Raw genomic sequence first — 14,241 nt, forward strand, 5'->3', positions numbered from 1 at the left:
TCACCTTCAGTAAGTATATGTCACCTTTACCCAGGCACTCAGTGCACTTTCCAGCAAAGTGGTAAATTGCTAAAACTATTTCTGAGGGAAGGGTGCTTAACAGGGCCTTGCTATGCTGACCCCTGTCCCAGGAGTCCCAAAGCAAGGTTCCTACTGCACAGATGGACAAACTGAGGCTCAGGGACATGGAAGCATATCCTTGGCCCTGCAGCTCAAAGGAGTAAAAGGGTAACAAGGTCTGTGCCAGAGCCACCTCTCCTCTGGGGGTACAGGATATCCTGGTAGGTAGAACGGCTCTGAGGTTGTGGTTTCCCTTTGCCTGTTACCCTGGAATCTCTCTCTCTCTTTTTTTTTTTGAGATAGAGTCTCACTTTGTCACCTTCAGTAGAGTGCCATAGTGTCATAGCTCACAGCAACCTCAAACTCCTGGGCTTAAGTGATTCTCTTGCCTCAGCCTCCCAAGTAGCTGGGACTACAGGTGTCCTCCACAATGCCTGGCTATTTTTAGAGATAGGTTCTCGCTCTTTCTCAGGCTGGTCTCCAACTCCACAGCTTAAGCAATCCACCCACCTCAGCCACCCAGAGTGCTGGGATTGCAGGCATGCGCCATTGCGCCCCAACTCTGCCCTAGAATCTCTGATGGGGCAGCTTGAGAGCTGTAAGGAAGAGCTCCTTACTCCCGGACCCACTGTGTTCCCGCACTCACAAGCTCCATACCCAAGGAGCTTAGCCCTTGGATGAGATAAGCCCATCTGGGTCTGTCCCAAGACCCCTAGGCCAGTGTGACTTCCCCACAGTCAGGGCCAGCCTAGCACCATCAGGGCAGAGCACACTTCCCCATACCCAGTGGAAAATGTGAACTCACAATGATTCTGTGGTTGACCAATGTTTCTGTTTCCACCCAAAAAAAGGCTGTGAGGGAGGAACAGACTGGGGGAGGCAGCCCATCTTCAGATTCATGCATGTGAGTTTGTGCACACACGTGTGTGGCTATGCCCACATGCACGTCAGGAGGGTCATGTGAAGTGGAGGGTCATGTGAAGGGGACAGTGTGGGGAATGTCTGAGATGGGAGGGGACAGTGTGGGGACATCTGAGGTGGAAGTGGACAGTGTGGGGGACATCTGAGGTGGGAGGGACAGTGTGAGACATCTGAGGTGGGAGGGGACAGTGTGGGGAATGTCCGAGATGGAAGAGGATAGTGTGGGGCATGTTTGAGATGGGAGGAGACAGTGTGGGGGACATCTGAGGTGGGGAGGACAGTGTGGGATATCTGAGGTGGGAGGGGACAGTGTGGGGGATGTGTGAGGTGGAAGGGGATAGTGTGGGGCATGTCTAAGATGAGAGGGGACAGTGTGGGGGACAGTCTGAGATGAGAGGGACAGTGTGGGGAACGTCAGAGATGGGAGGGGATAGTGTGGGGCATGTCTGAGAGAGGACAGTGTGGGGGACATCTGAGGTGGTAGGGACAGTGTGAGAGGTCTGAGGTGGGAGGGGACAGTGTGGGGGATGTCTGAGGTAGGCAGGGACAGTGTGGAGAATGTCTGAGATGGGAGGGGATAGTGTGGGGCATGTTTGAGATAGGAGAAGACAGTGTGGGGGATATCTGAGGTGGGAGTGGACAGTGTGGGGGACGTCTGAACTGGGAATGGACAGTATGGGGGACATCTGAGATAGGAGGGGACAGTGTATAGGCGGTTGTCTGGGGCAGGTGAGCCAGGTGGAGGACATCCTGTCTTGGACTGTGCCAACAGTGGGGCTCAGGATGCCAGGAACACCCCTGGCTCAGTCCTTGCTGAAATAGCCATAGTCAGAATCATTTCAGAAAGCTTCCTAAGATAAAAGAGCAAGACAGGCTGAGAGAACTTGAACATTTAATATTATTAAGCACCTTTTAAGGTGAAGGTATGCTTCTTATACAAATTATAAATAATGAAAAATAAGCATTTAGAAAAAGAAGCTCTGGCCCCCTCGGTGGGCCAGCTGGGGGATTCTTTGGTTGAGCAGCAGGCAAAGCTGGGGGCTCTGGGTCCATCAGAGTCCCCCAAGATCATCTGCCAAGAAGGCCAGCAGGTAGCGGCTAACATGTCTGTCAATAATGACGGGCGAGAAGCCAAGGACGCGCCGGGCCCCGGGCAGCACTTTGGGGTCTGGAAGACACAGCAGAAGAAAAATGGAGAACCATCCCCAGGCTAAACTCTGCCCTTCCAGCCCCTGCTCCCTGGGAAGCTAGGCAGGTGGGGCACAGCACCTTCACTCCCCTCTTCTCATAGTCTTGGCGTTTAAGTTGAAAAAACAAGAATTAGGGCAGACTCTGATGCTTCCAACTCCCACCTGAGTGACTTAGGCCCTTCTAGACTTACAGCATGTGTTCCTAGTGACAAATTCAAGTATGATGGAAAAGGTGGGGCAGGGCAGGCCAGGCTGGGCAAGGCCCTCTGCTTATCAGGCCTGTGACACTCTGGATGGAAAGACCTGAGGCTCTAGGGGAGGCGACCTCTCAAGGGCCTCCACATGGCTCAAGGTCACAGGTGTGACAGATGCCTAGCTGTCCCCTTTCTCCTCCAAGGGTTGTTATTGTCTGACTCCCAGGGGCAGCAGGGACCACTGGAGGTTGGGGAACTTCACACACCCCATTTCTCATGAGCACTGAGAGGGAGGTACAAGTGAGGAAACTGAGACTCATAGAGACCAAGGGGCGTCTGATGTGGGCAGGGTTGGGGCCCTCTCTTAGAGGCCTTGGTGTGGTGGCAAATGGCAGACATGCACCCACCTGGAGGGTAGCAGTAGAGCAGGAGGGCCAATCCTACGGCCAGGCTGAGGCCAGCCAGGAAGCTTATGGGTCCTGGGAAGAAATGAGTGTGAACAGGGTCCTCCTGGGCCCACTGAGGTCCATACAGTGTGGGGATGTCAGGTTGGGGTGCTGCCTGAAGATTCCCCCCAGCAAGCACCTTAGGGGGTCTGTCACCAACAAAAGCGAGGAATGGAGCCCGATTTGGGAAAGAGAAGCCCCAGGGCAGAGATGGAGCCCTGGGTTGGGGAAGAAAAAGAGGGAGCAGGGAAGTGGGGGGGGGGGGCGTTACCCCTGTCACTCAGCTCGTTGCGCTTGCTGCCTGAGTCTAGCTCTGCACAATCTGAGTTCTCTGGAAATAAAACCACGAAGCATGGTTAGTCATGGGTCCAGCCAGAGAGTAAGGTGGTTGCCCCTGAGGGAAACCCAAGGCCAGTGCTGCTCTAGGACTGGGCTGGACCAGGCTGTGGCACCGTGAGGCCAGTGATCCTCAGGGAACTTGCATAGTCCGAGTCTTCTCCTTTGGTCCAGTTCCTGTGACTTCAAGGGCCATGGATGTGGGGAGGGCCATTGTTCCCCACTGTCCACAAGGCACCAAATGCAGCATGAACATCCCCTTTCAAGAGCCTGGCTGGTGTCAGGATGGCAGCTTTCTGGCCTGTGCAGCTGGGCAAGGGCTTTCTTCCTAGATCTCTCATGGCCTCTCCAGCCTACTGACCGGCAAGATGGGTCTAGGCGTACCTGGGAACCATGGAAAGTGCTCTGCCTCCAGCAGGTGTGTGGCTTGGCACCCCTGGAAAATCCCTGTGGAATACCCTTGCTGGGGTGAGAGGGCTGATCCCACGTGTTATCCCTCTGGGGTATGGTTCTCCCCTGCAGTCCTCCCCTGTCTAGCATCTACACTTCCTTCCACGAAGCCTGGGGAGTCCTCCTGGGGGTCAGGGACCCCAATGCAGGGTCCCAGCTGAGTAGCCTGGAGTGAACCACTCTCTCTCTGGCCTCTGTCCTATTGTCTGAATACCGAGGGGCAGTAGCTCCTCCTCCTGGAGCCCCAAGCACAGAGGCCCAAATCAGAGCTGCCATGCTAGCCTCACTGCACCTTTCTCGGTCCCAACAGCTCAGAGGACCCTGTGCCCTTGGGATCCACATATCTCTGGGGGCCTGAGGGCTCACTGCCCAGGGGAAGGGACCCTCTCAACTGAAATGCATCTGCCTTGGACAGGCATTGGGCCTGAGGATGCCCCTACATCAACACCCATCCATGTGTAGATCAGATGGAGTGAAAGATGGACACAACCTCAGCATGTGCCCTGGGGTACATGGGGTAGGGTAACTCCAGGTCAGGACCACCTAGGAGCACCACACAGCTGTGAGGTCAGAGATGCCACCCACATCTCATCACTACAGAATGAGGTAGAAAGGGAAGGGCAGGAGGAGATGCCGCCTTCTGTGTAAAAATTGATATGAGAGAGCGTCAGCAAGAGGGAGAGAGAGAGATGTCTGCGTTGCTTGCAACACCCTCCTTGGGAGGCCACAAGGTGGTCTGTGAGGAGGGGTAAAGGAAGGAGGAAGGAAGGCAGAGATACTAGGTCTGGGCCTCACTAGACTTGAGTGGGCACAGAGGATGTCCACACCACAGCCAGCAGGCCGGGGCATCCTTTCTGGATAGTGCTGAGCATGGGTGGCAGGGAATGTGGGACTTACGCAGAGTGTGGCGGCTGGGCAGGCAGCTGTGCAGGGGCTGGGCATGGATGTACAAGGCTCGGTAGAACTCCTGGCAGTCCCGCTCACCACTCTGTTGCAGGTGGCTCAGAAGGTCACAGAGCCGCACACGCAGGGATGCCTTGGGGTTTCGGAACTGGGGGTGCAAGGGGGTATGAGGGAAGATCAGGCCAGAGAGGGATGGCTGTGGGTCGGAGGCTCCAAGTTCAGGTCTCCCAGCCTCAGTCTCCTCATTGGGTGTTAGGATACCAAATGATGGCTGCACCTGTGATGCCACAGCCCCACACCCACACCCACATGGTGCCTGACACTGCTGCCCCCATGGGTATCACTGCTAATCCTCACACTCCCTGTAGGGTGGGAGGCAAGAAATCAAGCTGGGGAGCTTTGTAACCTCAATAAGTTGGTTCACCTCTCTGAGTCTTGGTTTCTGCATTTGTAAAAAGGGAATAAATAATCCACATGATAAGCTACTGGAAATTGAGGTGATAATGTGAATATTATTTTGAAGTCTACAGGAATGTGATTTGAGAATTTTAAAAATAAGGTGAGAAAAGAATTGGCTCTTTTGATGTGTTTTACAGAGAAATGTGTTGTTCTAAACTTAGTGGACATTGAGTACTTGGCATCAACCCCCCACCCCCACCCCTGACCAGGAAGCTATGGCCTGGTGTTGCCACCTGGTGGCAGCATACCATTCTACACTGCTACAGGGAGCTGGAGTTGAACTAGAAACTGCAGAAACTGCAAAGACAGATGGGCAGCAGGAGCCATTGTGCCTGTGAGGAACAGAATGTGTGCAAAAAAGTTCCCCTTTTTCTTATATAAATATCTGAAACTTTTCAAAATTAAAAAAAATGCAGGTATTATACTTCTACTTATAAAAAGATGAATTTGAGATCACAACTTTTTAAATTATTAGACTACTTTCATAATGTATGAAGCATAGGCCAGTAGTATGGCCTATGTTGACTCTTGTTCTGTCATGGACCAACCTCACCCATGCCAGCAGAGGTCCTAACCCTCAGAACAGCCCTACAGGTAGTATCATGATACCTATCTACCCACCTCTGCCAAGTGAGAAAATTGTGGCTCCAAGAGGAAAAAGGACTCACTCGGGGCCACTTAGTAGGGAGGCAGGGGGGCAGGACCTGGATCTCAAAGGCCTAGCATGTCTCTGGAACCTCCCATCTTCCCTTCTGGTCTCAGTGACAGCAGGTGGCTTGGGCTGGAGCCAGAGCCACAGGTGTGGGTGGAGTGGAGTGGGCAGGGTATGCCCAACTTTCTCATCCAGCATTCTAGAAATCTGAGGCCCTCAAGGGTCATTCAGCACTGGGGGTTTGGACCAGACTAGACCTCCCAGGACAAAGCCCATGAATTGTATCTTTTTTTTTTTTTTTTTTTGAGATAGAGTCCTACTCTGTTGCCCAGGTTAGAGTACAGTGGTATCAGCTTAGCTCACAGCAACCTCACACTCCTGGACTCAAGTGATCCTTCTGCCTCAGCCTCCTTAGTAGCTGGGACTATAGGCATCTGCCACCGTGCTATCTAATTTTTCTATTTTTAGTAGAGATGGGGTCTCAATCTTGCTAGTAGAGATGGGGTCTCAATCTTGCTCTGGTCTCAAACTCCTAACTCAAAGGATCCTCCAGCCTCAGCCTCTCAGAGTGCTGGCATTACAGGTATGAACCACCATTCCCATCCCAGGAATTACATCTTAAATACCATGATCAGCAGAGCATGTGGCTCTGAGAGGCCAGGGCCATGTGACACAGGGATAGCAGCTGCCCCTAGCACCTTCCTAAGTGACTGCCTTTTGGACCTCAGTGGCCTCCTCTGTAAAATGTGTAAATGACTATGACGACTCACAGTCCTGACGTAGGAAATCAGAGACCATCCAGGAAGAAAGACACCTGGATAGCTGTTTACCTAGTTCAGGTCACCCAGTCCTCACCCAACCTGAGAGCCCAGCACTCTCACTGCCCAATCCACAGATGAGGAAACTAAGGTTCCGAGTGGGACCAAGCCCCTTAGCACTTCTGAGACAGGGATAGCACCTGCCTGCCTGGTGTCTCTCCCCTGCCTACCTGTGACAGACTGGGCCTCCCAGCCTCACACACAACATAGGAGTTAGAGAAAGGAAGCACCTTTTTGCCTAGTTTGAACCTTTGGAAGATGCAGAGTGCAGAGCTCTGTGGCACCAGGGTGAGGCCAGGCCTGATCTTTGCTCCTCTTCCTCCTCAGCCCTCTCCCCTCGCCCCCCTCCTTCAACCATCTCTCTCTCTCCCCTCCCTTCTCAACCCTCCCTTTCCTTCCTGTCCTTTATCAGTCCTCCCTCGCCCCCACATCTTAACTGTTGTGTGTTTTTAGGTATTGTCACATGTCATTTTCTATAGCCCTCCCAACAACCCCGGGAGGAACAGCAGGCTCAATGACATGTGAAGAAACTGAGGCTCAGAGAGTTGATGTTTTGGGCCAATTGGTGGTCACCTCAAAGAGATCATTTGAAGCTCTGGCAGCCCTAGTGGCCGGGCCCAGGTATGTCACCTCTGAGCCTTCCTGACACACCTGTCATCTTGTGAGAGCATGACCCAGGGCTAGTCACCAAGTTCTTCCAGCCCAGAAAGGAAGGGAAACTGAGAAGTGTCTCACACCCCCCCTCACCTCCTCAGCACCTTTTCCGCCTCCTTGTTGGTAAGGATCTGTGGGTAGTAACGGTTCAGCTGGAGGATGATCCTGTCCACCTGATGCTCACTCAGGCGCCCTTGGCCAGTCAGGAAAGGCGTGTCCAGCACTAGGCGATCACAGTAGGTCTGATCTAAAACAGAAGCAGATTGAACAGGGGCATGAGCCAGTACAGCCCAAGGGGACCATATACAGTAGCCTCATGCTGATGCTGACCATAGGAGGCCCTTACATCCACCGGGGGGAGTCCACCTGAGGATCAGGGACATCTTAGCCCTTATGGTAGGCATTATACCTAGTAATGGTAGGAGCTGAAAGCTGCTCCTAGCCTGGCTGTCATAACAGAAGATGGAAGTAGGTGGGCATGGCAGGAAACCACCAAGATATGCTGAAAACTAGCCAGGAAGGGGCACACTTTCTGACTCCTTTTCTTTATTTAAGAGCTTATCACAGAAAATAAATTCAGAGGGTCTAAAGAATCCATTTTCCATGGGCTGCCTGCAGAGCCATCTGGAATCAATGAAGGTACAGGCAGCTTAGAGAAGGCCTGAACGTGGGCCCTGTAGCTCCTCACAGCAGTACAAACGGAGGACACAGAGCTCAGGGTGGCTCATGCTGGCATCACTGTGGGACACAGTCTGTCTGCAAAGCCTTAAGAAGCTTCTACCAACAATAAATCAACAAGCCCTCCTAGGGCTTTTTTTCTTTTGTCTTTTCTTTCAGAATCACTATGGTTCATTCTTGTTCGTCTTTCCCATTAAGAATGTTCCTTACGGCTCGGCGCTTGTGGCTCAAGTGGCTAAGGCGCCAGCCACATACACCTAAGGTGGCAGGTTCGAATCCAGCCCAGACCCGCCAAACAACAATGATGGCTGCAACCAAAAAATAGCCGGGCATTATGGCGGGTGCCTGTGATCCCAGCTACTTGGGAGGCTGAGGCAGGAGACTCGCTTGAGCCCAGGAGTTGGAGGTTGCTGTGAGCTGTGAAGCCACAGCACTCTACCTAGGGGGAACAGCTTGAGGCTCTGTCTCAAAAAAAAGAAAAGAATGTTCCTTAGAATGACAGACTTTTAAAGGTGAAGAGTAGAGTGAAGGTGGGAAGGCAAAGGGGCCTCGATGATAGAAGGATCCTCCATAGAGGATCTCACAGAAGCTGAACAAGAGGACTAAACAAGTGTCTCACCTTACATACCTGTGACAGCTCAACCTATTTCCCAATGTGGGGGTGGTGGTGATGGTGGAACTTGATAGAAATAGTTTGTATATATGGATGAAGTTAAGTTGGTATCAATTCAAATTAGTTTGTTATAACTTTAGGATGTTAAGAATTATACTAATGGTAAACATACAAAAACATTTATAGAATATAAACAAAAAATGAGAAGGAAATCTAAATGTGTTACTACAAAAAATCAGTAAGTGTGTACAGTAACATTAAACACAAAAGAAAGCAGTCATGGAAGAAATGAGGGTCAAAAAAGCTACAAGACATACAGAAAACAAATAGCAAAATGGTAGTAATAATTCATTTCTTATCAGCAATTACTTTACATAGGTTAAACTCTCTCTTTGTTAAAACTCTCTCTTTGTTAAACTCTCTCTCTCTGTAAAAGGCATACATTGGCAGAGTAGATTTTAAAAATACGATCCGACTATGTGTTGTCTACAAAGACTCACTTTAGATCTAAAAATATAAAATGGTTGAAAGTAGAAAAATGTAAAAAGATGTCTCATGCAAAAATAGTAAGCAAAAGAAAGCTGAGGTGGCTATACTAATGTCAGGCAAAATAGACCTTAAGTCAAAATCTATTAGAAGAGATTAAAAAGTACATTATGTATTAATAAAAGGATCAATTCATGAAGAATATATAATAATTATAAACATCTAGGCACCGAATATTAGAGCCACAAAATATACAAAGCAAACACTAGAAAGACTTGAAGTGAGAAACTGATACCTCTACAGTAACAGTTGAAAACTTTAATACACCACTTTCAAAAACAGAACAACCAGACAAAAGATCAATAAGCAAATAGAGAAATTAAACAATACCGCAAACCAATTATACCTAACAGACATGTACAGAATACTCCCTCCAACAACAGAGAATATACATTTTTCTCAAATGCACATGAAATATTCTCCAGGATAGACAGTAGAACAAGTCTAGATACAAAACAAGTCTTTGGCCACAAAACAAGTCTTAATATATTTTTAAAAAATTGAAATCATATAAAAATACTTTTTGATCACATGGAATGAAGCTAGAATTTAATAATAAAAAGAAAACAGAAAACTGTAAAACTCACAAATATGTGTAAATGAAACCACCAATAACTCAAAAAAGCAATCACAAGAAAAATTAGGAAATATCTTGAGACAAAAAAACAAAAAAGTACCCATACACAATACACCAAAACCTAAGGGATGCTGCAAAAGCAATACTGAGAGGAAAATTTATAACAAACTGCAAATGCATACATTAAAAACCTAAATCAGTAACCTAACATTATAACTTAAGGAATTAGAAAAAGAAAAAAATAAAGAAGAGAGCAAGGGAAGAGCAAAATAAATCTAAACCTCATAAGAGGAAAGAAATAATGAAAACTAGAATGAAGATAAATGAAATAGAGAATAACAAATGATAGAGAAAATAAAGAAAACCAAAAGTCATCTTTGATTAGAACAACAAAATTGACAAACATTTAGCTAGACGGAAGAAAAAAAAAGAAGGAAGACTGAAATTACTAATAATTAGGAATGAAAGTGAGGACATAGCTATCAAATTGATAGAAATAAAAAGGATTATAAGAGAATACTATGACATTTGTACACAAACTGGTCAAACTAGGTAAAAGTAAAATTCCTAAAAACATGCTGAAGTATGAAGAAGTAGAAAATCTGAATGGACCAATAACTAGTAAGGAGATTAAATCATCAATGTCCCAACAAAGAAAAGCCTGGGACCAGATGGCTTTGTTGGCAAATTCTACCAAACATGTAAAGAAGAACTAATACCAATCCTTTTCAAACTCTTCTAAAAAATCTGAAAAGGAGGACATACTTCATAACTAATTGTGGTCAGCTTTACCCTGATACCAAACCAGATGAAGATACTTTAAGAAGGCTCTGCGCCTATAGCTCAACCAGCTAAGGCGCCAGCCACGTACACCTAAGGTGGCGGGTTCGAATCCCCAGCCTGGACCCGCCAAACAACAATGATGGCTGCAACCAAAAAATAGCCGGGCGCTGTGGCGGGCGCCTGTGGTCCCAGCTACTTGGGAGGCGGAGGCAAGAGACTTGCTTGAGCCCAGGAGTTGGAGGTTGCTGTGAGCTGTAATGCCATGGCACTCCACCCAGGGGAAAGCTTGAGGCTCTGTCTCAAAAAAAAAAAAAAAAAAGATACTTTAAGAAAAGAAAACTACAAGCCAATATTCCTTACAAATGGAGGTGCAAAAATCCTCAACAAAATATTAGCAAACCAAATTTAGCAGCATCTTAAAAGGATTATACACCGATTTTTTTTCTTGAAATGCAAAGAGGGTTCAACTTGCAAAATCAATCAGAATAATCTACCACCTTAATAGAATGAAGGAAAAAATGTACGATCTTCTCAATTGATGCAGAAAAAGCATTTGATATAATTCAACATCTTTTCTTGATATAAACATTCAATTAATTAGAAATAAAAGGTGCTATGGTTTGGATGTGTCCCCCCAACAAGCACGTGTTGGAAACTTAATCCCCAATGCAACAGTATTGGGAGATAGGGTTACAGATCTTCAGTCATGAGGACTCCACCCTCTTGAATGGATTAATGTCAATTATAAAAAGGCTTCAACTGTGAGTTCATTGTTTTCCTCTCTCTCTCCCTTTCACCCTCTCTTGCTTCTCTCTTTCTGTACCAAGATGATACCAGAAGACCTTCACCAGATGCTGGCCTCTACATCTTGGACTTCTTAGCCTCCAGAATCACAAGCAATAAATTTCTGCTCATTATAAATGACCTATTTCAGGTATTCTGTTATAGCAGACCAAGATAGAAGGAAACTTCCTTAACATGACAAGCCATACAGTCAGCACTCTCTATCCATGGATTTAACCAACCACAGATCAAAAATATTTCTTTAAAGCCTAATACAATAATAAAAATAACACAAATAAAAATCCAGTATAACAACTATTTACACTGTATTAGGTATTATAAATAATATAGAAATGATTTTAAATATATGGCAGGATGTGCATGGGTTATATGCCAATACCATTTTATATAAGACACTTAAGCATCCTCAGATTTTGTTAACTGAGAGGCATCCTGGAACCAATCCCCCACAGATATTGAAGGACATTTGTGTATGAAAACCCAAAGGCAACATCATACTGAATGATAAGAAAACTGAAGGCTTTTCTTTTAAGGTCAGGAGCAAGACAAGGATGCTTGCTTTTGTCACTTCTATTCAACATGGTATTGGAAGTTACAGTGAGAGCAATTAGGCAAGAAAAAGAAAGTATAATAAAAGTCATCCAACTTGGAAAGGAAGAAGTAAAAACATGTCTGTTCACAGATGACATGATCTTTTATATAAATAACCCTAAAGCCTTCTTTAAAAAACTGTCTGAGCTAATAAATGTAGGCAGCAAGGTTGCAAGATGCAAAAATCAACACGCAAAAATCAGTTTCATTTCTTTTTTTTTATTAAATCATAGCAGTGTACATTTAATACTATCATTGGGGTACAGTGTACTGTTTGTATATACAATTTGAAATTCTTTCATCCAACTGGTTAACATAGCCTTCATGTCTTTTTCTTAGTTATTGTGTTATGACATTTATATTCTACATTTAGATAGATTCACATGTACCCGTGTAGGATGAACCATAGGCGAGAACCCACCAATCACCCTCCCTCCACCCACTCTCCCCCTCCCCTTTCCTCCCTCTCCCCTCTCCCCATATTCCTAGGCTAAAATTGGGTTATAGCTTTCCTATGAAAGCTATAAATTAGTTTCATAGTAGGGCTGAGTACATTGGCTTTTTCTTCCATTCTTGAGATACTTTGCTAAGAAGAATATTTTCTAGCTCCATCCATGTAAACATGAAGGAAGTAAAGTCTCCATCTTTCTTTAGGGCTGCATAGTATTCCATGGGGTACATATACCACAATTTATTGATCCATTTGTGGATCGATGGGCTCTTGGGCTTCTTCTATGACCTAGCAATTATGAATTGGGCTGCAATGAACATTCTGATACAAATATCTTAGTTGTAGTGTGATTTTTGGTCTTCTGGATATATACCTAATAGAGGAATTATAGGATTAAATGGCAGGTCTATTTTTACTTCTCTAAGTGTTCTCCAGATGTTTTTCCAAAAGGAATGTACACAGTAAGTAAAGCAAGTAGACAGCCCTCAGAATGGGAGAAGATATTTGCTGGTTATGTCTCTGACAAAGGTTTAATAACCAGAATCCACAGATTCGTCCGCAAGAATACTTGCAAACATATTAGCAAGAAGAGAATAAGTGATCCCATCTCAGGGTTGACAAGGGACTTGAAGAGAAACTTCTCTGAAGAAAACAGGTGCATGGCCTACAGATATATGAAAAAATGCTCACCATCCTTAATCATCAGAGAAATGCAAATCAAAACTACTTTGTGATATCATCTAACACCAGTAAGATGAGCCCATATCACAAAATCACAAAATCACAGATGCTGGTGTGGTTGTGGAGAAAAGGGAACACTTCTACACTGCTGGTGGGATTGCAAACTAATACATTCAGTTTCCTTTCTATACACTAACAATGAACAACCAAAAAATTAAGAAAATAACTCCATTTACAATAGCATTGAAAAGAATAAAGTACACAGGAACATATTTATTAAGGAAACAAAAGAATAACTAAAGGAAGTCCTTAAGAAGTAAAGACATACCATGTACATGAATTGGAAGACTGAAGATTATTACAATGGCAATATTACCCTAAGTGATCTATAGATTCAATGTAATCTCTATCAAAATTCCAGTGGTGTTTACTGAAGAAATAAAAATCCCATCCTAAAATATGGGATTTTAAGGTACTTGAATAGCCAAGAAAGAGAAAAAGAATCCTTAAAAAGAACAAAGTTCTCGGCTTGGCGCCTGTAGCTCAACCGGCTAAGGCGCCAGCCATGTACACCTAAGGTGGCAGGTTCGAATACAGCCCGGACCCGCCAAACAACAAAGACGGCTGCAACCAAAAAATAGCCAGGCATTGTGGCGGGCGCCTGTGGTCCCAGCTACTTGGGAGGCTGAGGCAGGAGACTCGCTTGAGCCTACGAGTTGGAGGTTGCTGTGAGCTGTAAAGCCACGGCACTCTACCCAGGGGGACAGCTTGAGGCTCTGTCTCAAAAAAAAAAAAAAAGAACAAAGTTCTTGACTTCAAAACTTACTAAAACATTATAGTAATCAAAATAGTGTAACAGTGACATAAAGACAGCTATATAAATGGTATAGAATAAGAGAGCCCAGAATTAAATGCTATTTTTTGTGAAAGAAGTGAGAAAAAGAGCGAAAAAACAACTCACAGAAATGAGAGATAATATTTGCAAAGCATATGCCTCACATGGGATTAGTATCCAGACCATATAAAGAATGTCTACAACTCAATAACAAAAAACACAAAAAACTCAATTAAAAAAATGGGCAAAAAAGTTGGATATTTCTCCAAGGAAAATATGCAATTGGCCAATAAGCACATGAGAAGATACTCAACATCACTATACATTAAGGGAATGCAAATCAAAACCACAATTAGATATCATTTCATATCCATTAGTGCAGACATATGTTTATTAACATAACAAGTGTTAGTGAAAATATAGAGAAATTCGAACTCTTGTGCATTGCTGGTCAAACGTGAAAGGGTACAACCACTGTGGAAAACAGTAAAGCAGTTTCTTAAAAACTCAAACATAGAATTATCATGTGATCCAACAATTCTACTTCTATGTATATGCCTTAAACAGTCAAAAGCAGGGACTCAGGCTTGGCGCCTGTG

The 14,241-nt window shown here is 45.5% G+C and overlaps 1 protein-coding gene across 2 annotated transcripts in view; it reads right to left on the reverse strand.

Moving 5' to 3' along the window:
- Positions 1-1,856: 1,856 nt before the first annotated feature.
- The window catches only part of CARD19 (caspase recruitment domain family member 19), an 18,367-nt gene continuing 5,982 nt past the window's right edge, over positions 1,857-14,241 (reverse strand). Inside the window, exons 2-6 of one of the 2 annotated variants that reach the window (XR_002774632.1) lie at positions 7,177-7,330; positions 4,495-4,648; positions 3,083-3,142; positions 2,773-2,844; positions 1,857-2,149 (exon numbers count right to left, since the gene is read on the reverse strand). Coding sequence is in view for 1 of the 2 variants with exons in the window: in XM_003795039.3 (XP_003795087.1) it covers positions 2,034-2,149; positions 2,773-2,844; positions 3,083-3,142; positions 4,495-4,648; positions 7,188-7,330 (545 nt within the window). In the remaining variant the exon portion in view is untranslated. The remainder of the gene's footprint in view (positions 2,150-2,772; positions 2,845-3,082; positions 3,143-4,494; positions 4,649-7,176; positions 7,331-14,241) is intronic. The other variant, XM_003795039.3, reaches the window with a different exon arrangement.

This window comes from Otolemur garnettii, unplaced genomic scaffold (assembly GCF_000181295.1).
Source record: "Otolemur garnettii isolate 467f Iridium unplaced genomic scaffold, OtoGar3 scaffold00088, whole genome shotgun sequence".
NCBI lineage: Eukaryota > Metazoa > Chordata > Mammalia > Primates > Galagidae > Otolemur > Otolemur garnettii.